The sequence below is a fragment of the Phocoena sinus genome, chromosome 21 (genome assembly GCF_008692025.1).
Source record: "Phocoena sinus isolate mPhoSin1 chromosome 21, mPhoSin1.pri, whole genome shotgun sequence".
Taxonomy (NCBI): domain Eukaryota; kingdom Metazoa; phylum Chordata; class Mammalia; order Artiodactyla; family Phocoenidae; genus Phocoena; species Phocoena sinus.
Window position 1 is genome coordinate 22,824,424 of NC_045783.1, and position 25,126 is coordinate 22,849,549.

Consider the following 25,126-nt stretch of genomic DNA (forward strand, 5'->3'; position numbering starts at 1 on the left):
ATTAATTCCATTTTGCAGAGGGGAACCTGAGACACAGAGAGGTTAAATAGTTTGTCCAAATTTACCCAGCTCATTCACGACAGAGCTTGAATTTCAATCCTGGCAATCCGAACCACTATTTTAAAATGGGATATTAACGAAGTACAATACATAAAGTGAGAACTCTCATAGAGAAGGGATAGAGAGACCAAGGGATTAACTGGGGGGGGGGGGGACGGGGAGGGGAAAAAGTCTGCATTTCAAATAAAATTTACCAATGGGCTAATTATAGTTGTGTTTTATTAACGTACGGAGCACTCTGTATATGTTAGCTCATTTAATCCCGCTAACAATTCTGTGAGGTAGATACTAACTAGTCCATTTATCAGACAAGGGCACTTGATATTTGATAAACGACACATACCTTGCACAGAGTTCCACCTCAATAGCAGGCTCTGGAGCAAGAAAAGGAAGACTGAAGAAGACCTGGCAACTGAACGGAACAGGGCAAGGTAAGCAGGCTGAAAAGTGAGAAAGGCAGGAAAAGCTTCCCGTTTAAGCCTAGGATGGCTCCAGCTTTCAAATCTCCCCGGCCAGCCCGCCAAGGAGTCACAAAGCCCGCCCCTCAGCTACAGGGCGACGCCCCCTTCCGCGGCGGTTCTCGGAGCTCCCAATACTTCCCGCCCACTCTCTGACCCCGCCCACCGCTCCCAGCATCATTTCCTGTGCGCTGGGTGCTAATTGGTCCAGCAGTCGGAAGTGAGGGCGGGCGGTGGGGCCGTTGCCGCAGTGACAGTGCTGGGGGAGTCCGAAGATGGCGGCGTCGCGTCGCTCTCAGCATCATCACCACCATCATCAACAACAGCTCCAGCCCGCCCCAGGGGCTTCGGCGCCGCCGCCGCCACCTCCCCCCCCACTCAGCCCCGGCCTGGCCCCGGGGACCACGCCAGCCTCCCCTACGGTGGGTGGCCTGGCCCCCTTCGCCTCCCCGCGGCACGGCCTAGCGCTGCCGGAGGGGGATGGCAGTCGGGATCCGCCCGACAGGCCCCGATCCCCGGACCCGGTTGACAGTACCAGCTGTTGCAGTACCACGAGCACAGTCTGTACCGTCGCCGCCGCTCCCGTGGTCCCGGCTCTTCCTGCCTCATCTGCCGTCGGGGTCGCTCCCAGCCCAGCCGGCGGTGGCAGTAACAATTCACCGTCGTCCTCTTCTTCCCCGACTTCTTCCTTATCTTCCTCTCCATCCTCCCCCGGATCGAGCTTGTCGGAGAGCCCCGAGGCGGCCGGAGTTAGCACCACAGCAACATTGGGACCTGGGGCAGCAGGACCTGGGCCAGGGGTCCCAGCAGTGAGCGGGGCCCTCCGGGAACTGTTGGAGGCCTGTCGCAATGGGGACGTGTCCCGGGTAAAGAGGCTGGTGGACGCGGCAAACGTGAATGCTAAGGACATGGCCGGCCGGAAGTCTTCTCCCCTGCACTTCGCTGCAGGTCAGAGACTTTGAATTGTTTATTAAGGGTTTTGGTGTTGGGGACGGGGGTCCGGGTCGGGAAAGAAAACAAGTTATTATGATGGAACAATGGGGGCGTGGTTATGGTTCTTCAACACTTCTCGGGAAGACTTGAGGTTCCTTTCTTTAGGTGGTGCCTGGGTAACGGGGGGCGTGGTAGGGGAACGTGTGAATCCATTCTTTCTGGTGTTTGCACAGTGATCCTTGTACTCATCCCCAAACTCCTTTACTGGTACTCAGGATATGGGTATACTTAAACTTTTTCAGTTACGAGCGTGCAGGAATAAAGTTAGATCTGAACAGTCTTAGAGTAGTTTTGTCGTTTGTTTGCTAGTTTATTTCGTTTTTGCAAGAGTAGGTCCCAGGAGGACAGTATAGACCAAAAGAAGTTTAATGTAACTCGACAAGTGTAGAAGTAGCTATCGTAGTCTTCTTAGTGGGCCAATGAGAGACATAAATGAAGTTAGTGAAACTTTCCCCCCTTTTGCAAGGAGTTTACAGTCCAGTTGGGTAGATCGAAAGGTGCCTGTATGAAACAACTGGAGAAGACTATTTGGATGCATTATGTGATGGCGGAAGAAATATAGGCTTTGAAGTTATGGACACTGCTGTTTGTTAGTTTTGTAACAGACAATTTACCTTATCTCAATTGCCTCCATTTTCTCTTGGGCAAAAGTGATATACTGAGGTTGTGTGAGGATTTAGTGAGAAGCATCTGGCGCGTAAGTTCTCCCCCCAGAATGCTAATTCCTAAACGCTGGAGCACTACACACTTTTGTCTTTTTTTTTTTTTTTGAGCAAGTAGTTGACTATTTTCTTTTAAAAACACATAACATATTTTTATAAAATACAGAGAAATATAAAACAAAAAGGACCATAATCTCACTGCCTAGATACCTACTATTGATATTTTAAAAAATAAAGGTAGGGCTTTCCCTGGTGGCGCAGTGGTTAAGAATCTGCCTGCCAATGCAGGGGACACGGGTTTGAGCCCTGGTCTGGGAAGATTCCACATGCTGTGGAGCAACTAAGCCCATGCGACTGCCCTCTAGAGCCTGCGGGCCACAACTACTGAGCCCGCACGCCTAGAGCCCATGCTCCTCAACAAGAGAAGCCACCGCAGTGAGAAGCCCGCGCGCCGCAATAAAGAGCAGCGCCCTCTCTCTGCAAATAGAGAAAGCCCGCGCACAGCAACAAAGACCCAACTCAGCCAATAAATAAATAATTTTATAAATTAAAAAAAATAAAGGTAATGTTATATACATTAGAAACGCTACATTAAAAATGTATATGTTGTATGTACATTGTAAAATTAATGTAGTATAGAAATATATACAATGAAAAAGCACCACGCACACACACAAACATCAGAGGTAATACCCTGAAGATTACTTCTGCTAAGTTTCTCCTTCAGTTTTTTCTGTTAATGGTAAAGCATATGTTAAACTTACTAAATACATTATTTTTACCACAACTTGGAAAATATTTTTATCTTCATTTTATAGATGACACAAGTGGAGCACATACTGCTTAAATAAGCCCACGTTCACTAGAAGTAGTGGAACCTGGATTTAAACTTTGATTTTAGAGTTTGTGAAATCAAGTTTAAACAATTATAACATACCAAGTTTAAGGTCACTTTTCTTTTTTGTGAGTAATTTTGATGGAGTTTCTACTTTGGCAGTGTTTGGGGGGAAGAAGTAATTGGGGGCATATACTCCAGGAATAGTGTTCACACATTTTATTTTTTGCAGCCCATACTTAGCAGTATATTGTCACCCACACACAAACTGAGTCAAAATTTCAGGAAACAATTCTATCCCTTGCTACATGTGTTGCACTCTGATATTTTATATCCTATTCCATTTCCTTTCTTACAAATGCTGTTTGTGATCCCATTAATGAGTCATGATCAACAATATGAGAAACACTTACAGGAAATCATTATTAGATGGCTGGGTCCATTCTTGAAATGTAGCCACTACTGTTAGGAATGTAGTGAATTGAGTCATAAACAGGCTTCCATTTAAGTAGATGCATGCTCACGGTGTTGCTTATTTTAGATGAAAAATCATTTCTTTTTCTTTAGGCCAAATGATAGATCTATAATGAATGAAACGAGACCTTTTGCTTTTGCAGACTTTATTCCATATTTGACTATTTTAACACATTGTTTCACAGATCTTGTCATTTCTCACAATATTGCATTACAAGTAATCACTAACAGGTGATAGCTAGTTATATTAATTTGGGTAATAATGTACTTATTTAGGATTAGTCACACATAAAATAGTGCTTATCTCCCAAATCACATCTTCTGTTTGCCACAATAGTTACTTTATATTCTGTTTTAGTTTTATGTGTACCCAGATAAGCTAGAAGATAAACAGTAAAACAGCCCTGTAATTATGTTGTAGTTACGAGAACCTAATCTTGAACTGGCTTTTTTAGAGGAAAAAAAATAATTTTTTTTAGTGCAGTGTGGAAAAAAGAACAAAAACAGTAGAACTCTCCATGGTCTAAATGCACAACACTCTGTAGTCAATTTACCATGCTTTCATGTTTGTGTTCCTAGCATTAAAGCATTAAAGCTTTGTTAAATCTAGTCTTCTCCATCATGTGTAGCCTGGATAATTAAAAGTAATTCTCAGTTGACTATTAGTTGGTTAGAATGCTAGTCACTGAATGTCATGGAAGAGCTGTTTTAAAGATAGGAAATTGGTACAGTCCCTTGGATGGAAAGGTTTAAAAATTGTAGTTCTTTTGTTGCACGAATCTTTTATTACTTATCATAGGTTGGTGTTAAACACTGACACAGTTTTCAAGTGGCAGGTATTCCTTACCCTTACGGAGCTTCAGTCGGGGTGGGGGGGGGGCGGAAATTAAATAACAACAACAACAAAACCCCACAAAGTGTATAACCTAGAGTGACAGGAAAAGTACACTATACTCTCTTTTGGAGCAGGCAGTAAGGACTCTTGTCCTGATTTTAGATCATTTAAAGAAGAAGTCTTTCTAAAGAGATTGTTTAAAACAGGGATTTAAAGGATGAGTCCAAGCTAGCCAAGCAAAGATGGGAAGGAAGAACGTTAATTAATGCCTTTATTTCCATATAAATATAAGTGTAGTTCTATAGAGTGAAATGAAACCATTTTTAAGACCCTCTGAAGTGGTATGAACTCATACTCATATTTAAATCCTTATGCTTTTTTTTTAACCATAATTCTTTCCAGCAGCAGAATTAAGAATCCTTTCTATCTCACTGTGGATTGTGATAATTATTAGTTTAAAATGTGGCTTAGAGACAGTATTAATAATGGAATCACCGTATCCACAACTAGAAGCATACTGTTTCCACTGTTGATACAGGTTCTGAAAGTACTATTTCTAATACCTTCTTAAGATAGCCATATCAAAATGATCCAGTCTTTTATTGTTAACGAGTTTATATAAGACTTTTTCTTCTACAATTAAGATTCTTGACCCTGGTTTTCTATTGTTCAAAGGATGGTAGTGAAAGCTTTAGAAATAGTATTAATTTAGAACGATATATCTCCTGAGTTCAGTTCCTAGTAGTGACATATTTTTGTTATACGCGGGCCTTTTACTGTTGTGGCCTCTCCCGTTGCGGAGCACAGGCTCTGTACGCACAGGCTCAGCGGCCGTGGCTCACGGGCCCAGCCGCTCCGCGGGATGTGGGATCTTCCCGGACCGGGGCACGAACCCGTGTCCCTTGCATTGGCAGGCGGACTCCCAACCACTGCGCCACCAGGGAATCCCCCTGATGACGTCTCTTTTTAAAGAAAAGTTCAGATGATGTCTTTATTTAAAAAAAAAAAAAAGGTTTAACGAAGCATTGAATTCTGAAATTTCACAGTATTTACTTTAAATTGAAGAAATTTTGAAATAGGCTTCCTGGTTAACTTTAATGGTTAACATTAATTAACATATGACTTGAATTAGGACATGTAATATGAGGTTCTTCAGTACCAAAACCAGCAAAATATGTAGGGCAGTTTTATGCTTTCTTTTGATTTGAGTGGTTTCTACATCAACACACATTTAACTATGTAGAGGTTGCCTGACTCACTTCTTTTTCTCCTGATTTTTTTCAGCATGTCCATGCTTGTCCCTCCCCCCACTTCACTGCACAAATGTAGTTTCTAGTAAAAAAAAAAAAAAAAAACCACTATGTCCTCTAAACTGTTGCCCATCAGTGGGTAAAAAAGTGAGTCAGAATGCTTCAGTCCTAGAGTGGGAATCTTTCTGTACTTTCTATTGTCTGGCAAGGTCCTTGATTATACTATTTTATTTTTAATATCTTTATTGGAGTATAATTGCTTTACAATGGTGTGTTAGTTTCTGCTTTATAACAAAGTGAATCAGCTGTATGTATGCATATATCCCCATATCCCCTCCCTCTTGTGTTCTCCCTCCCACTCTCCCTATCCCACCCCTCTAGGTGGTCACAAAGCACCGAGCTCATCTCCCTGTGCTATGCAGCTGCTTCCCTCTAACTATCTGTTTTACATTTGGTAGTGTATATAGGTCAATGCTACTCTCTCACTTTGACCCAGCTTACCCATCCCCCTCCCTGTGTCCTCAAGCCCATTCTCTACGTCTGCGTCTTTATTCCTGTCCTGGCCCTAGGTTCATCAGAACCTTTTTTTTTTTTTTTAGATTCCATATATATGTGTTAGCATATGATACTTGTTTTTCTCTTTCTGACTTACTTCACTCTGTATGACAGATGCTAGGTCCATCCACCTCACTACAAATAACTCAATTTCATTTCTTTTTATGGCTGAGTAATATTCCATTGTATATATGTGTCACATCTTCTTTATCCATTCATCTGTCGATGGACACTTAGGTTGTTTCCACGTCCTGGCTATTGTAAATAGAGCTGCAGTGAACATTGTGGTACATGACTCTTTTTGAATTGTGGTTTTCTCAGGGTATATGCCCAGTAGTGGGATTGCTGGGTTGTATGGTAGTTCTATTTTTAGTTTTGTAAGGAACCTCCATACTGTTCTGCATAGTGGCTGTATCAATTTACATTCCCACCAACAGTGCAAGAGGGTTCCCTTTTTTCCACACCCTCTCCAGCATTTATTGCTTGTAGATTTTTTTTTTTTTTTTTTGCGGTATGCGGGCCTCTCACTGTTGTGGCCTCTCCCATTGCGGAGCACAGGCTCTGGACGCACAGGCTCAGCGGCCATGGCTCACGGGCCTAGCTGCTCTGCAGCATGTGGGATCTTCCCGGACTGGGGCATGAGCCCATGTCCGCTGCATCGGCAGGTGGACTCTCAACCGTTGCACCACCAGGGAAGCCCTGCTTGTAGATTTTTTGATGATACCCATTCTGACCAGTGTGAGGTGATACCTCATTGTAGTTTTGATTTGCATTTCTCTAATGATTAGTGATGTTGAGCATTCTTTCATGTGTTTGTTGGCAATCTGTATATCTTCTTTGGAGAAATGTCTATTTAGGTCTTCCCCTTTTACCTTTCATTTCTCATAAGGCAGGAGTTAGGAAAGTTTTTCTATATATGGCCAGACAGTAAATATTTTAGGCTTCATGCCCTCTGTGGTCTCTCTTTAAACTGTGTCAACTGGTCAGCTCTGCTTTTGTGCCATGAAAGTATCCATAGACAATACATAAATGAATGGGTATTGTTATATTCCAATAAAACTTTATTTATAAAAATAGGTAGTGGCCATATTTGGCACAAGTGTTGTAGTTCACTGATCCCTGTCATAAGACATTGTCTGTGGTATTTTTTTTTTCATTTTTGTTTTCCTTCTTGTTTAGTCTTTACTTCTGGAATAACCTTTTATTTTGAATTATTTTCTGAGTTCTGTCATCTTATTTCTAATTCACATATGCTAGTTTTTCATATCTTACATCATTTGCACATTGTCTTTTAGCTAATATTGAAATAGTAGAGCATAATTTTGTCTTTTTTGGGCATTTTCTTCTAGTATATTGTCTATAGGGATGCTTTTCTGCTCAAATTCTTCTTATAAGAACTTTACATGGGATTTGACCTCATTTTTTTTCTACCGCTCATTTTTATAGAAATTAATTGCTAAGTAATTTCAAGGATAAAAATAGAGGTCTGAGATGTTGAGGGTAACTCCCCTTGTCCTTCCTCCTCATGTTGGACATGCAGGTCTGACCTAGAATAGATGAAGTCTCACAGAAAGGTTTGCAGGATCATCTCTTACAGTAGTAGCATTTAAATTATGAAACATCATTTTATATCTTAGTTTATATAGCCTACATGCCACTTTCTAGAGAGCCTTTACCAGAGACATTGTGCTAAGGGCATTTTATAGTTAAGATGTCTTCCTCATAGTCTGTTTACATAGAAGTTTTAATAACAAGAAGTTTAGTTACCTGCCTTTTTTTCCTCCCCTGGGGCATCCCTTTTGTTCCCAAGGAACTGAATAGATCGCAGGCTAGGTGTGCCTTCCTTCCAAACCAGATGTGATTCTTTGGCAGTTAAAAGGCCAGAGAAATATATCTGGAGAATAGAATACATATCTTTAAGGACCAAGTTGTGAGCGTAAATATGTTTTTAAAAAATGGTATCTTAAGCTTAGAGCCCAGGAGAAGAAAAGTGGTCAAGGAATGTAAATCATGCAAAGAAAATGTATTTTATTTTAGTGTTAGGTTTTAGGAAGGAATCAGCATCATCATGAGTCTTGCGATGAAATGCAGTTGAAAACACTAGAGTAGCTTATTCTTTTTTTTTTGCGGTATGCGGGCCTCTCACTGTTGTGGCCTCTCCCATTGCGGAGCGCGGACGCGCAGGCTCAGCGGCCATGGCCTACGGGCCCAGCCACTCCGTGGCATGTGGGATCTTCCCGGACCGGGGCACGAACCCATGTCCCCTGCATCAGCAGGTGGACTTTCAACCACTGCGCCACCAGGGAAGCCCAGTAGCTTATTCTTAAATGTATTTAATAGCCTGCTTTTGCTTTATGGACAAAGAAGTGTTTCTGGTAGTTGATTGTAAAATATGTGTGAGATACGATTGAAGACACAAGACCCTCTTAAATTCTTATTTTTCCTGTATGTCAGGGTACTTGAAGTTACTTTGGTCTATGTTTATTCTTCTGACAGGAACACTCAGAAATGTGGGATGTAGCTCTGATCTTGGGGGGCCTAATACCTGTATCATCAATGTGGATTCATAATAAGAACTGAGTAGTGTCGGTGTTCTGGGGATTTATACTAAAGCCTAGGTGCTCAAGATAACTTTGAGGTTCATTTTCTAAAAATCATTTGATTTTGAGTGATTGAGGAAAGTTATGAGTGTTTTGTTTTTGTGTGCCTACTGGGTTTTCCTTTTAAGGCTTCATCAGATATTCAGGATTGCTTTTCCCTGCAGTGAATTTCTGGGTTCTTTGTCAGGTGGAAACTTGTTTTGCCTGTTGGTTCAGGAATCTGTGTATAAAATTAAAGTAGTGTGAGCGTAAACCTTTTTTTTTGAGACTTTTTTGGGAATGTGACAGCTCCCTATTCAGTTAAGATTTGTCATTTTTGTTTTAATTGTAGAAAAAGGGGAGATAAAGTGATGTAAATTTTCCTCTCCCTTTTGTCTTTTCAGTAGAACACTAAACTAATGGTTGGTGGCAGATGTTTGTTGGTTTGTTTGTGTGGACTTGCAACTTTTTTCATTGCGGTAGATTTAAAAAAACATGAAGCAGACAATCTTTATTAACTACAAACTGAAAAAAAAAATTGTTTTAAATTTACTGATTGACCAGATCTTTGAAGCCAAGGTCCCTGTATCATCAGGTATGGTTTAAAAATAACCTAAACCTTCTGATGCCCAGCTATAATGCTTTGGAAAAACTAGGATATATGTATGTATATTATGAGCCATAAAGATCAGATGCCTTCATTCTGGTCTATCGACCAACCATAGAAACCATTTTGATGTTCTCATCCATCTTGTTAATAAATAAGATATACAGTTCTCCATTTCCAAAACTCAGGTTGTTCTCATGTTGACAATGGAAAATGGGTTTTTAAGAAAGAAATGACATGGGATTACAGTTGATAGCTACATTTTAGCTATTTTTTTCTAGTATCTTGAGAAGAGATGCCAAGCTATGCTTTTGTCTTTGCAGGAAAATGTTCTCTTTTGGAAAGAAAGAAACAAAAAAACCTTTCAGACTAATTAAAAAACTTTTAGCAAGCTATCAAAAACTTGGTTGCCCTTCCCCCCCCAAAAAAGGTCCACACAATTTAACATTAGGAAAGTGTAGCTGTTACCTTGTTAGAATTTTATGAAAGCAGATAAATTTGAGGTAAAAGGAGAAGTTCAGTGTTCAGTTTAGTGGAATGCTCGTGGTACGTGCTCTATAAATATTTGAGCAGATGAACTTTGTAAGTTAACACTTCTGATTTCTGATATTGTCTTTCTTAAATGTATAAATGGTAATTCTTATATATTAGTCTAGTTCTTTGTCATCAAAGTGCTTTTACTGCTCTGTTGGCATATAAACGAATAAATTTAGTATTGATATTGTTGCTAAATAATAGTAAAAGCTAATAAAAATAACAACAAAAAAGCTTTCAAGTGAATTTTGCACTTTCCCTGTGTTATTTAATCCTTACAGCAATCACACGAGATAGGTTTTAACTCTGTTTTACAGATGAAGAAACCGAGACTCAGGTGTCTTGTCTAAGGTCACATAGCTGTTAAGTGATGGAGCCAGATTTAAACCCCTATCTGAGTGTCCTAAAATTGTTTGGGTAATCCTACTCAAATAGAAAGTTGGTAGCAGTAAGAAATCAACTCTTTGAGTCATTTTATTATTTGACAGTTTGTTATTGCCTTCTTAAATTTGTTTTCTGAAAATATAAGTAATTGTACACATTTTGGAAAGTTCAGTAGAAAGTAGTTCATCATCTCACTACCCCAGTGCAGCTAATAATAGTCATTTTGGCATCTTTTCCCCTAGCTTTTTTCCTAGACATTTAAAATAAAGCAAAACTGCATATAGATGCTCTCTTAAAACATGACTAGGATTAGATCGAGACCATGCTTTTAGTAAGTAGGCTGTTGGAACATTTGTGATTAATAGAATATTGGACTCTGATCGATCAGTTGCTAATTAAACATAAAAAGTGTGATTGGAAGTAATCTTCGAAGAACCTCGTAGTTTAATGGAAGAAGGATATCTTAGCAATTCCTTTCTTTAAAAAACTACTTAAATTTGTTAAAAAATCTCAAAGATAAGCTGCTGTATGCTTTGATTCATGGAAGCAGTCAAGAAAAAAACCATTTTGAACAGTAAATAAAGCATATGGGAGTCACAACAATTTGAAAGTTTAATGCCCCTGAACTGATAGTTTAAAATGGTTAAGATGGTAAATTTTATGTTAAAGGTATTTTACCACAATTAAAATTTTTAAAATGGGGATGGATGTCTATCATAGTGTGCATTATGGTCTCTCCATTGTCCTTAGAGAGAACTCATTTCTTAATATTACCAACATGAAATATGGAAAGTAGCATATTTAGCAGTGCTACGTTGAGGATACCCTTTCATCTCTTTTGTTAATTCACATTTTTGAGAGTCACTGTCCTCCTTCTTTGGCAGTATGAAACTAAGTATTCATGAGGTGTTTATGGAAATTCAAAAGAACTTCATGCAGCTTGTTTAATTAACAGTCATTGAGACAATTTCATAGTGTGTTTCCCCCCTTTGGTCTTTTTTCAGGAATCTGGCATGAATCCTAAGGTTTTATAGTGGTTCAATGACAACTCAATAAATGTAAGTGCTGTAAGGAGCAAAATGATGGAATGGCATCAGTTCCTGCCCTTGCAAAAATTTATAGTCAAAATGCAGTAGTTCTCAAACTTTTGATCTCAGGACTCTTTTACACTCATAAAAATAATTGAAAGAGTTTTTGTTTATATATATTATATTGATGGAGATTTATATTAGGACTTAAAACTGAGAAAATAAAAAATTCTATTCTGTGTTAGAGTAAATCACACTTTCAATGAAAAGTAACTGTTTCCTAAAACAAAGATTAATGAGAAGAGAGGCATTACTTTACACTTTGCTAGTCACGTTAATGTCTGACTTAATAGAAGACAGGCAAATTCTCATCTGCTTCTGCATGCCATTTGTTGTGCTTTATTACATATATTGAAGTATATTTAGAAAATCCTGCTTTAAACAGATATGTAGTTGGAAAGGAAGGAATATTTTAATAGCATTTTCAGATAATCATAGATTTTTTTGTTTGATACTACACCCAGACTTGACAAGTAGTCTTAAAGGTTAGTTGCAATGTGGAATCTGAAGCCATATCAATAAATTTTTCATACTCTGTTATGTATGAAATGAAATCCATTGGTCTATCTTATATAAATGGATTTTATAGCTATACACATTTAAGTATCGAGAAACTTTTAAGCTCATGGTGGCAGATGCAAGTTTTAAAAAATTCTCATTTTTTGCTTGAAAGCTCACATTTTATCATTGGGAGCAAATACTGTTTGTTGTTTTCCTTGAGGTGACAGGCTCACTTTGTTCATTCTTGAGAAAATGTTTACCAAATACACAGGTCAGATGGAGCTCAAATGGTCTCATAAGTGTTGTTCCTCAAGACAACCATACTTTGGTGTGTAGCAGAAGTGCTTAATGTGTATTTCTTATTTTGCCACAAGAATATTAAAAAAGATACATACTGAGGGGTTGGAATTTAATAAAATTAATATTTACATTTTCATGAAGGACATTCTTAAGTGAAACTGGTGGCTTTTTTTTTTTTTTAAACTGTGAGGGCCTGGTGGTGAAAAATTCAATGACTAATATATGTCCATATATGTCAGCTCTACGGAATACAATGTATAGTTTGCTGCCACTGTTTTGGTTCATGCCAAGATGCCAGCAGTTTCACCTACCATTGCTTTTGCACCATCATGAGCACCATGAGTACATTTTCCAAATGTCCAACACATGATGTTATAAGATCTTGCACTATAACTGTCTTGACAGTAAGAAAGCTAAAATCATCTTAATATTATTTTGTAAATGGTTTTGACTTCTCAGACCCCCAGAAAGTGTCTCAGGGATCACCAGGGGACCATGGAACACACTTTGAAAACTGTGGAGCTAATACAAATAGATATTAATTTTGTTAACATTCTTTTGAGAATCTGATACTAGGTATGGACATTTTCCCCAGAAACATATACTTAAATAGCAAAATTTACATGTAATTTTCAGAGGATTATAAACTTCCAGAAGCACTAGAGCTATGGTTCTCAAACTTTGCATCAGAGTCACCAGGAAGGCTTTGTTAAAACAGGTTGCTAGGCCACACTCCCAGGTTTGTCATTCAGTTGGTCTGGAGTAGTCTAGGAATTTGCATTTTTGTGTTCATTCTCTTTGGTACTTCATGAACCCTTATTAATCTGAAATTTTACATTTTCGTTTAATTATGAGACATCCTGTCATTATTTCTACGTATATCTTTCCTCTCTTCCAATCCTCTGTCTTACCTGTTTTTTCTCATTCTCTGCTTCTGTTTATCCCTTTCAGAATTTTTTTGCTAAGTTCTTCTACCAGTTTTTCCTCAGGAATTTCTCCTTTGTTTCTATTATTATTCAGTCAATTTATTGTATTCTTTATTTCTCCTGTTATATTTTTCATGATAATATTTCCAGTTGGTTTTACTTGGTAGATTTTTGTTCTCGTGTTTTCAGTATTCTCCAGTTTTTCTCTAGCAACATTTAATATGCCAATTTTAAATGTTTTTTTTTGGTCTGTTAATTCTGCTTTTATTTGCTCTTTCATGGTACTTGCACTCCTCAGACATCTTATTATTTTCTGCTGTGAGCTTATATTCCCTAGGAACTAACAACTGTTTGGGCCAATATTGCATTTGTTTGGGAGGATGAGTTTTGATGGGGGTCCGGTTTAGGACTGGTGAAAAACCTGTGTTCTAGGTTTTGGTTCTCCACGTGGTCTGAGGCAAATAGGGACATGCCTCAGGGTAGAGAGGCTCTGGATGGTGGTTACATCGTAGTTGTTGAGGATTTCACTGAGCAATTACACGAGGTGAGTGCTATCACTGTCGTGTAATTGCCTAATTGGGAGTCCACCTGTACTTTGCTTCCCACCTCAGCCAAGTTCCAGTATTTTACCTTGATGTTACCCCTTCTCTTTTGGCTAGAGGTGTGCTGTAGATACTGCTTTCATATTCCACAGCACAGGGGACAATGTGATAATGTTGAGGAGTGAAAAGGACACAGATCACTTTCCTCTGGCCTGTCTTCTGTCCAGGATAACTGATCTTCTGCAATTAAGCTCATGTTTCTTCCCACAATGGCACCCAACCATTTTTTTTTTTTCTTCCCAAGGAGGAATCATTTCTTACAGTGTTTTTTTGTTTGTTTTGTTTTTTTAAGCTGGAATCTGGGATTTGTCTTGTACCCTTTTGCTTCTGGTGATTTCCCAATGTTTTTGGAAAAAACACATTTTTAACTGTGTTTGCTAATGAAATACTTTTATCTGAGTATAAGTGTTTTCCTTTCTAAATCAGGTTCTATAAAATGGAAAAATTAATTGGTCAGAGTCCACCTTTGATAAATGAAAAATATATGCAACATCATTGCTTTATAGAAGTCATTTTGTAGTTTGTTTTCTAAACTGTTATTTTAGAAATAACGGAATATACTCTTATAAGTCTTAACCATGACTTCTGATCTAATGAAGTGTAAAATAGTTCTTTATTTAAAGGCTAATAGAGTTAGAAGAGGAAGCAATTATGACTAATGTTAAGTAGAAAATGCATGTTTCTTTGTCATAGAACATTTCTTATAAAGTAAGCAGAAATCTATTATTAGGTACCTACAGTTCTGTGTATATTGGACTGCATAAATTTAACCCAGTGTATAGAAAACCTTTGACATTTTAAAGAATATATCACAAGACTTTCAAGACTTTCCCCAACTCCCAGCTTAGAACATAATTCTGGGGCATATAATTTCCTTCATAAAAAGTAGTAAAACTAAAAACTTTAAAAGACTAGAAGATAGGCCTGTACAAAAAAGTTAATAGAATTACCCATCATGTTGAGAGGGGTCTGCTCTGCTAGGTACTCCTAATTTTGAGGCTGCCTTCTGCACATCAGCCAAGATACAGGTGTGATTCAAATTATTTTTCTTCCAGTTTTATTGAGATATAATTGACATATAGCACTGTATAGTTTCAGATGTACAGCATAATGATTGATTTACGTACATCATGAAATGAGTACCACAATAAGTTTAGTGAATATCTGTCATCTCATATAGATAAAAAATAAAAGGAAAAGAAACAAATATTTTTTCCTTGGATGAGAATGCTTAGGATTTACTCTCTTCATGTATAACATAGAGCAGTGTTAATTCTGTTTGTCCTGTTGTACATTACATCCCTAGTACTTATTTATCTTGTAACTAGAACTTGTACCTTTTGACGATTTTCATCCAGCTCCCCCTCCTGCCACCCCCCCACCGTCTCTGATAACCACAAATCTGATCTCTTTTACTATGAGTTTGTTTACTTTTAAAAATATTTATTAATTTAAATTTATTTATTTATTTATGTATTTATTTATTTATTTATTTATTTTTGGCCGCATTGGGTTTTCGTGCTGCGCACGGGCTTTCTCTAGTTGCCGCGAGAGGGGGCTGCTCTTCATTGCGGTGTGCGGGCTTCTCATTGCGGTGGCTTCTCTTGTTGCTGAGCACAGGCTCTAGGTGTGCGGGCTTCAGTAGTTGTGGAGCACGGGCTTATTAGTTGCTCAGCGGCATGTGGGATCTTCCGGGACCAGGGCTCAAACCTGCGTCCCCTGCATTGGCAGGCGGATTCTTAACCACTGTGCCACCAGGGAAGTCCTTGTTTACTTTTTAAATACAATTGACTCATGACATTATATTAGTTCCTGGTACACAACATAGTGATTCGATATTTCTATACATTACAAAATAATCAGTTATCATTTGTCACTATACAAAGATATTACATTGTTATTGACTGTATTCCCTATGCTGTACGTTTCATCCCTATGATTCATTTATTTTGTACCTGGAAATTTGTATCTCTTAATTTCCCTCATCCCCCAACTCCCTTCTCCTCTGGCAACCACCTGTTTGTTCTCTGTATCTGTGACTCTGTTTCTGTTTTGTTATATTTGTTCATTTGTTTTGTTTTTTACATTACATGTAAGTGAAATCATAACGATATTCGTCTTTCTCTGTCTGACTTATTTCACTTAGCATAATACTTTCTACATCCATCCATGTCACAAATGGCAAGATTTTCTTCTTTTCTTATGGCACAGTAATATTCCTCTGTGTGTGTGTGTGTGTGTGTGTGTGTGTGTGTGTGTGTGTGTATGTATGTGTATAATACCTTCTTTATCCATTCATCTGTTGATGGACACTTAGGTTGCTTCCATGTCTTGGCTATTGTGAATATGCTGCAATGAACATAGTGGTGCATATATCTTTCTGATTTAGTGTTTTTGTTTTCTTCAGAAAAATACCCAGGAGTGGAATTGCTGGATCATATGGTAGTTTTTTTGAGGAACCTCCATACTGTTTTCCATATTGGCTACACCAGTTTACATTCCTACCAGCGCTACACAACAGTTCCCTTTTCTCCACATCCTCACTAACACTTGTTATTTGTTGTCTTTTTGATGATAGCCATTCCAACAGGTGTGAGCTAATAGCTCATAGTAGTTTTGATTTGCATTTTCCTGATGAATAGGGATGTTGAACAACTTTTAATGTGTTTCTTGGCCATCTGTATGTCTTCTTTGGAAAAATGTCTGTTCAGGTCCTCTGCCCATTTGTAAAATTGGGTTGTTTGTTTTTTTAATGTTGAGTTGTATGAGTTTTTTGTATATTTTAGATATTAACCCCTTATCAGATACATCATTTGCAAATATCTTCTCCCATTCAGTAGATGGCCTTTTCATTTTGTTGATAGTTCCCTTCATTGTGCAAAAATTTGTAGTCTGATGTAGTCTCATTTGTTTACTTTTGCTTCTGTTTCTCTTCCCTGAGGAGACACATCCCTATTGCTAAGACTGATGTCAGAGAGCGTACTGCCTGTGTTTTCTTCTAGCAGCTTTATGGTTTCAGGTCTTACATTTAAGTGTTTAATCAGTTTTGAATTTATTTTTGTATATAGTGTGAGAAAGTAGTTCAGTTTGATTCTTTTGCATGTAGCTGTCCAGTTTTCCCAACATCATTTATTAAGTTTTAATTCAGTACAGTTATAAGTTACTGTGTTTAATGGACCTTTAGAGATGCTCACGGATATCTAGAACTACTGGTATTAAATTGCTGAATGATGACTTTGTTAGCTGGGAAAGAAAAGTTACTTTAGGAACCTTACAGCTATTGCATAAATGTGTCATGGCTGAAATTTGTTTCATTGAAAGTAATTTTATTGTCATTGTTTTTTTTTTTTAATGCTTTTATGGGGGTGGAGGTGGTTTGGTATACTTAAGAAAGTAACCAGGCTATTCTGATATTTTAGGTTCAAGTTTTTCCTAATGTTTTTTGAGAGAACAGTGAACACGTCTCATCTGTCATCAAGTAACTTTTTATCTTTCCCAACTTACTTTATGTTATGTCTTCTGTCAGGAAAATAGATATTTTATATATATATATATATATATATATATATATAAAGTTCATGAGTTATTTTGCTAGACAGTCCCAAACTTATTTTATTGTTACTTTGAGTGTCTTTTGAGTATAATTTTTTTGCACTTAAGGAAAAAAATTATAAATAAGTATATGTGAGAGATGCAGTATAAATTTTTTCATTGGTTTTATAAGTATAAGTCAATGAATTTAGCAGTTCAAATGATATATAGTGCTTGTGACTTTGCTGACAGTCCAATTAGGTCGAAAGAGTCTTTAAGCTATGACTTTGCTACTATAAATTAAAACGTCACTTTTTAATACTCCAAACAGTTTAGGTTTTTCTCCTTTTATTAAATTTTAGAATGCATTGTTGTTATTTACAAGATTTAATATTGCCCAAGGTTGTTCCTTTGAAGCTTTAAGTTTAGGCAGTTTAAAATGCTGAACACTACTGAAACAAATTACTGTCTCTATGAACTCAGATCTAGTGAATAGATACCAATGACCTTACATTTGATATTGAAACATTTTTGAGTGGTTTTAATTGAAACTCTTAACATTAGAATAAGAAACTTGGTACGTATATTGGGTTTAGGTAATGTGTAATGAATTTAGGTTTTCCTCCAGTGCCAGCACAATGCTTTCCACATAGTATATTTTAAAATTTCTTTGAGTATGTGAAATAATGTAATTGTTTCTCCTACTGCTTAGGGGAAAGAATGTGCTGAAATTTACAAGAGGTTCCTATTACTTAGTTTGGTTAGGGAAGAAGAATTCATCAGTGTGAACTTTTTATTGCTACTTCGCTTGCCCTGCTGAAATTCAGACTCTGTTACTTATGACTCAGAGGTTCTGCGTGATCTGGTTTTACTGACCTTTCCTAATGCACCACTGCCCCTTCCATCCCCAAAGCAATGAAAACCTTAAAATACCCAATAATCCTTGACAGATATGCATAGGGTATTAATGGAGAAAAATAGAAGAACATAAGAGACCTCAATTGAAGGAGAGGTATATCATACATATGGATTAGAAGACTCAGTACTTAAAATTTTCAACTTTTCAGAATTAATTCTAATCAGTAAGCTTTTTTTTTTTTTTTTTTAATTTTTTGTGGTACACGGGCCTCTCACTGTTGTGGCCTCTCCCGTTGCGGAGCACAGGCTCCGGACGCGCAGGCTCAGCGGCCATGGCTCACGGGCCCAGCCGCTCCGCGGCATGTGGGATCCTCCCGGTCCGGGGCACGAACCCGCGTCCCCTGCATCGGCAGGCGGACTCTCAACCACTGCGCCACCAGGGAAGCCCAATCAGTAAGCTTTTAAAGAAAATAATTTCCAACAGGCTTCTTCATGGAACTTGAAGATATTTATATTGAACATCAAAAAACAGTAATAGCCAATATAATTTTTTAAGAGGAACAGAGTGGATTGACATTGCCCTACTCAATATCTAGGCTTATTTTGAAGTTAAACTGTTGAACAAACAAACTGATGGAAAAGAAAAGATACGGAAAAAAATAAAATTAGATCTTTAACTCACACCATACTTACAAGATCTAAATGTGAGAAGCAAGATTATAAAAGTAATCTAAAAGAAAATATAGGAAAGTATGTGAATAGGAAAGATACTTTAAAGATCACATAGGAAGCACAAACCATGCTTCCTATGTATGTAGGGAAAGATTGTTTAAGCTTAAAACTTGTCTGAAATCAAACACAATGTAAACAACGTTTAAAGACAAGCCATAAAAAAAATAAAATAAAAAAAAATAAAGACAAGCCATAAACACAGAAAATATATTTATAATGCATATAACCAACACAAGATTGGTGTTCAGAATATATAAAGAACTCCTACAAAACAATAAAAAAAAGACAAATGAAAAATTGGGCCAAGATATCTGTCTGATAGTTGACAGATGAAACCTAAATTGTCAGTAAATACATGAACAGATGTTTGTATCAATTTGCATGGATTCAGCTATAGATATTCCAGAACTCAACCAACAGAAACTTAAAGCGTAAGGACATTTATTTCCTGCTTGACAAGTCTAGAGGTAGGAAGTTCAAGAGTTGGTCCAGTACCTTATGAGCATAGGAAGGATCTGTGCCATTATTTTCATAATTCCCTTGACCTTCTTATCATTTCAGTGGCTTCAGATGTCACCACCTTTTATGAGAAATTTTCTAAAAATAGAGAGGAAAGGAGAAAAGAGAAAAGAGAAAGGGACCCTCTTCCTTCATACACCTTCTCTTAATGGGGAGAAAAATCTTTTCAGAAGTTTCTAGATTTTCCCTGCTGTCTCATTGCCAGTCACTGACGGAGAGGAATGAAATCACCTTTCCGGCTTAGAGTAATCAGGAGTCACTCCCTGGACTGGGGAAAGGATTGCCTTCTCTTAGCATATATTGTCTGTCCAATTCCTGAGCAAAATAGAATTTCTGTTTGCCAGCAAGAAAAGGGGATAATTAGAAAAAGCATTTGACAAAATTCAAATCCATTTATGATAAACAGTCAACAAAGTGGGTATAGAGGGAACATAACTCAACATAATAGAGGCCATATATAACAAGCTCACAGCTAACGTCGTACTCAGTGGTGAAAAGATGAAAGCTTTTCCTTTAAGATCAGGAACAATACAAGGATGTCCACTCTTGCCACTTTTATTCAACATAACATTAGAAGTCCTAGCCAGAGCACTTAGACAAGAAAAAGAACTAGAAGTCATCCAAATTAAAAAGGAAGAAGTAAAATTGTCACAATTTGCAGATGGCATATTATATATAGAAAATCCTAAAGGCTCCATCAAAAAGCTTTAGAATAAGAAAATTCAATAAAGTTGCAGGGCATAAAATCAATACATAAAAATCTATAGCCTTTCTTTGCACTAATAATGAACTATCAGAAAGAGAAATTAGGAAAACAATCCGATTTACAATTGTATCAAAAAGAATAAAATACCTAGGAATAAATTTAACCAGGGGGGTTGAAAGACCTGTATATTGAAAACTGTAAGACATTAATGAAAGAAACTGAAGAAAACAAATAAATGGAAAGGTATTCTGTGCTCATGGATTGAAAGAATTAAAGTTGTTAGAATGTCTATACTGTTCAAAGCAATATATAGATTCCATGCAACCCCTATAAGAATTCCAATGGTATTTTTCACAGAAATAGAACAAACAATTTTCAAATTTGTATGGAATCACGCAAAAGACTCCAAATAGCCAAAGCAGTCTTGAGAAAGAGGAACAAAGCTGAAGGCATCACATGCCCTGATTTCAAACTACATTACAAAGCTAAAGTAATTAAAACAGTATGGTATTGGCATAAAAACAGACACATAGCTCAATGGACAGAATAGAGAGCCCAGAAATAAACCCATACATATATGGTCAATTAATTTATGACAGGAGCCAATAATATACAACGAGGATAGGACAGTCTCTTCAATAAATGAGATTGGGAAAATTGGACAGCTACATGGAAAAGAATGAAACTGGACCATTGTCTTACACCATACACAAAAATTAACTCAAAATGGATTAAAGACCTGAAGGTAAGACCTGAAACCATAAAACTCCTAGAAGAAAACATAGGTGGTAATCTCCTTGACATAAGTCTTGGTGATGATTTTTTGACTCTGACACCAAAAGCAAAAATAAACAAGTGGGACTACATCAAACTAAAAAGCCTCTTCATGGCAAAGGAAACCATCAACAAAATGAAAAGGCAAACTACTCAATGAAAGAAAATATTTGCAAATGATATTTCTGGTAAGAGGTTAATATCCAAAATATGTAAAGAACTCATGTTGAGGGGCTTCCCTGGTGGCGCAGTGGTTGAGAATCCATCTGCCGATGCAGGGGACACGGGTTCGTGCCCCAGTCTGGGAAGATCCCACATGCCGCGGAGCGACTAGGCCCGTGAGCCATGGCCGCTGAGCCTGCACGTCTGGAGCCTGTGCTCCGCAATGGGAGAGGCCACGACAGTGAGAGGCCCGCGTACTGCAAAACACAACAAAACAAAACAAAAAACTCATGTTGAAAACAATGACGGAAGAATGTGTGTGCGTTTGTGGGTGAATTGAAATTGAGTAGTCAGTCAAAGTCTCTCCTAGTTGTTACCTTTTGGCTGAGAATTGGATGACAGAAGGAGCTAGGCATGTGAAGATCTGGGTACAAGGTCTTCAGGCAGAGCACACAGCAATTGCAGAGTCCTCTAGACTGAAATAAGTTTGTCATATCCAGGGAACAAAAATGGAAGACAGGGTTAGTAAAGCTCAATGAGATGGGAGAGGTGAGAGTGGCCAGCTCACATAGTGCCTTGTTATGTCATAAGGAGATTTTAGTAATATTTTATGTGTGTTATTGGAATCCATTGCAGGATTTTAAGTAGGGAAGTGACCTAATCTGATATGTGCCTTGAAAAGATCACTCTGTCTGCTCTGTTAAGCATGAATTGTCGGGCAGCAGCTGTGACAGTAGAGAGACAAACAGGTTATGTGCTGAAGTCTAGACAAGAGATTGTGGAACTTGAAACCAAGCTGGTGGCACTGGGGAGTAGGCAGATTTGAGATGTGTGTTTGGAAGTACAGTTCACACATATCAGGACTGAGGGAAAGAATTCTTCAACAGTAAAATGAGGGTAATGGTATCTCTCACAGGGTGTTATCACAGGAGCCAATGTTTGTCAAGCATTTGGCATACTTCTTGACACACATAAGAGCTTACTAAATGTTAGATACTTAACCATTATTATTGTTATTTTTATTGTTGTCAAGAATAGGGCATGTACTTTAAGCAAAAAGAATTTTTCTGTAAAAGCTAAATTATACCTGTTGTACAACTCTCAGATTGGAAGTGTTATAGCACATACTGTTTTGTTGGTAAAAATCAGAGTATTACTCTGTCTTAATTTTTAACAACCTTTGGATCGGAGGGAGATGGTTCATTGGTTTTCCTTTTGTACTTCATAATACTGAACCATAAATAAATATATATATATATATATATATGTATGTAGCAACATTCCTTTTAAAAGCTGTGACTTAACTTTTTTAAATGTGTGCTAGCTTGATGAGCTAGGACGCTGAAAATCTTGTCTGCAGTATGTCTGTAATGCTTTCACTTAGGGACTGTTTCTTTGAGTTAGTTATTGATACGTTACTTCAAATTCTATGTAGTTCTTTGAACTGACCCTAATTATTATTTTTACTTTGGTTCTTTAGACCCAAATAAACAAATCAATTATAGAGATAATTATGACTACAAACCTTGGTTATGAAACAAAGGCCTTATATAACCATCAGAGATAACGAATTCTCTTTATGTGTGAAAAATAATGCATATGCATTCAACATGGATAGAATGGCGAGTGACCAATTATGATTTGTGCTTAACAGTACAGGTAGAGTATATGTTTTGATAAACTTTTTATGTGTGGTTTTCTAAATTACAGTACTTTACATAGGGGACTTATTTGTTTCATAGATAACAAAACCTCTGATTTAATAATGTATTTTAATACAAAATCAAATTAGAAGAGTTTATGTCATAATTGCCATATAAAATGTATCTTTACTGGTTTTGACTGTTCACCTCCACCTTCTTTTATAAACTTATATGTGTACACCCACATATATTTTATACAAAATTATGTTTTTATATAATAATTAAGAAAACAGATAATCAAAAATAAAAATATTCCATACTTCTACTGCTTAGTGATTTAGTCTCTTTTTCTACCCATCTATGTATCAAATATATATATATATTTTCTCCTATATTTTGTTTTATATATTTTTAATCTAAAAGACTGATCTAAAAAAAATCTATGTTGTTGAATTTTCTGTAATATCCTGTTTTGTGTGTGTGTGTGTGTGTGTGTGTGTGTGTATGGTCTATACCTTTTTTGGTGATTTTTTTTCATTGTGGTAAAATATATGAATTTTAAAATGTTAAAATTTTGTTTATTTTAAGCAATTTAAAAATAAAATACCATTTTAGCCATTTTAAAGTATATGACTCAGTGACATTAAGTACATTCACAGCGTTCTAGCATCCTTTTAATACAGGATGGTATTATATCAAAAACCATCACTTCATCATTCACTTAACAGAGTCTTTATTGTTGGACATCTAATTTCCATGATTTTCTATAAATAATGTTATGATAAATATTATTTTTATTTGTTTAGTAGGCATTCAATTTATACTGTTTTAATACAATAATTTTAGACCCAGTATTACACATACAAGTAAATCTAAAAGGAGGGGAAAATACATGTTACATTTGTACACCAACATTAATGTGCCTGCAAGTTCCTATCATAACACAAAATTCTAGTGAAACTGTTAAAAGTGGCATATCCTGGTGTATGACTTCTATCTACAATTATGTCTGGGACCAAATGCATTCACATTCCTCCACATGACTCCACAAGATCACTTCATAAGGATTCACAGGCCCCAACATAGCACCAAATGAAGAATTTCCTTGCCACCAAAGATTCAGGGAATGAGCATAGAACTCCAAAAACTACTCTGAAGATGACTCTCTTTATGTTTATTCTCACCATTTTCCAATTTGTTTAGATGTAGCTAAATATGGTCTACAAGTACCTACAAAAGAAGTTGGCCATAAAATTACTTATAATAACACAGCAAAATTTAGTTCTCTGCAAAATAAGTTAATATAATACTATTTGTTCCCTCCCATAGATAACTTTGGATTTGTAATATTTAATTTCCTTCACTTCTATTTTAAAAGAAAGAAAAAACATACAATAGGGGTAGCCAAACTATTGCATGGAAGTATTTATCCCTTACTTTCTCTCCACTTTACAAAGCAAATTGTATGATTCTAACACTTAAAACAAAATAGACTTTAGGAATAATTTGTTCTAAACTACCTGTATAAGTTTCCTGTGGCTGCTGTATCAAATTACCACAAACTCTATGGCTTTAAAAGAAATTCTTTTCTGTCACAGTTCTGGAGGCTGTCAATCCAAAATCAGTATCACTGGGCCAAAATCTAGGTGTTGGCAGGTCTGTGCTCCCTACCAGGCTCTAGGAGAATCTGTTCCTTGAGTATTCCTGGTGGATGCCAGCATTCCTTAGCTTGTGGCCACATCACTCTAATATGTTATATAAATATTCTTGATGCAAAATATTTGTTCATATATGAATCATTTTTAAATGATAAAGTTTGAAAAGAGGTATTGTTGAGTCAGAGAGTATATTTGTTTAAGCCTATTCATGATAATGCTACATTTTTTCTAAAATGTCATACCAGTTTTTATTCACATTATCAGTATGTGAGCACAGTTCCATTTCACCACTTCCTTGCTGATACCAAGCATTTTTGTTTTGTTTTGTTTTGTTTTATATTTTAGATGTAAAAGTTTTAGTAAAAAGTAAACACACTCTTTGCTATTTTGCTTCAAAGTTATAACGTGTATTTTTTAAAGTACCAATTGATACATTAAGAAGTATCTTATTTTATCTTTATTTATTAGTGAAGAAAGGAAATTAGTTCTCAAACACTGTTAATACACTGATGAGGGTGTGTTTGCACTCAGGCTTTACTCAGATCTATAAAGCAGGAAAATCACTAAATCTTCATGGGTAAAGAAAGCACCTATGGCCCAGTGGGAGAGTAGGTCTGTGACAGTAGAGGCAGGAGGCACATTGAAGTCAGAGAATTAAACAGAATGTAATATCTGTTAAGTTCGGCAGATAATAAAGAAACAGCAGGATGGTGATAGTTACATTAGCATGTACCCTATACTTTTGGTGTTCCAGTTACTAATATGAAATTGACTTCTTTTCACCCCAAATTTTCAACTTAATTTGAAGAATATTTTCTGTGGAAACCTAATTCTGATAAATATCTGTGGAAACATATCTTTTACTTTGAAGACTTTTTCTTAGAGCCTGCTTTCCTGGAA

The 25,126-nt window shown here is 36.9% G+C and overlaps 1 protein-coding gene across 2 annotated transcripts in view; it reads left to right on the forward strand.

The window, feature by feature from the left end:
* Positions 1-647: 647 nt before the first annotated feature.
* TNKS (tankyrase) overlaps positions 648-25,126 on the forward strand; it is a 180,694-nt gene continuing 156,215 nt past the window's right edge. The window contains exon 1 of one of the 2 annotated variants that reach the window (XR_004347856.1): positions 648-1,466. Coding sequence is in view for 1 of the 2 variants with exons in the window: in XM_032618357.1 (XP_032474248.1) it covers positions 794-1,466 (673 nt within the window). In the remaining variant the exon portion in view is untranslated. The remainder of the gene's footprint in view (positions 1,467-25,126) is intronic. The other variant, XM_032618357.1, reaches the window with a different exon arrangement.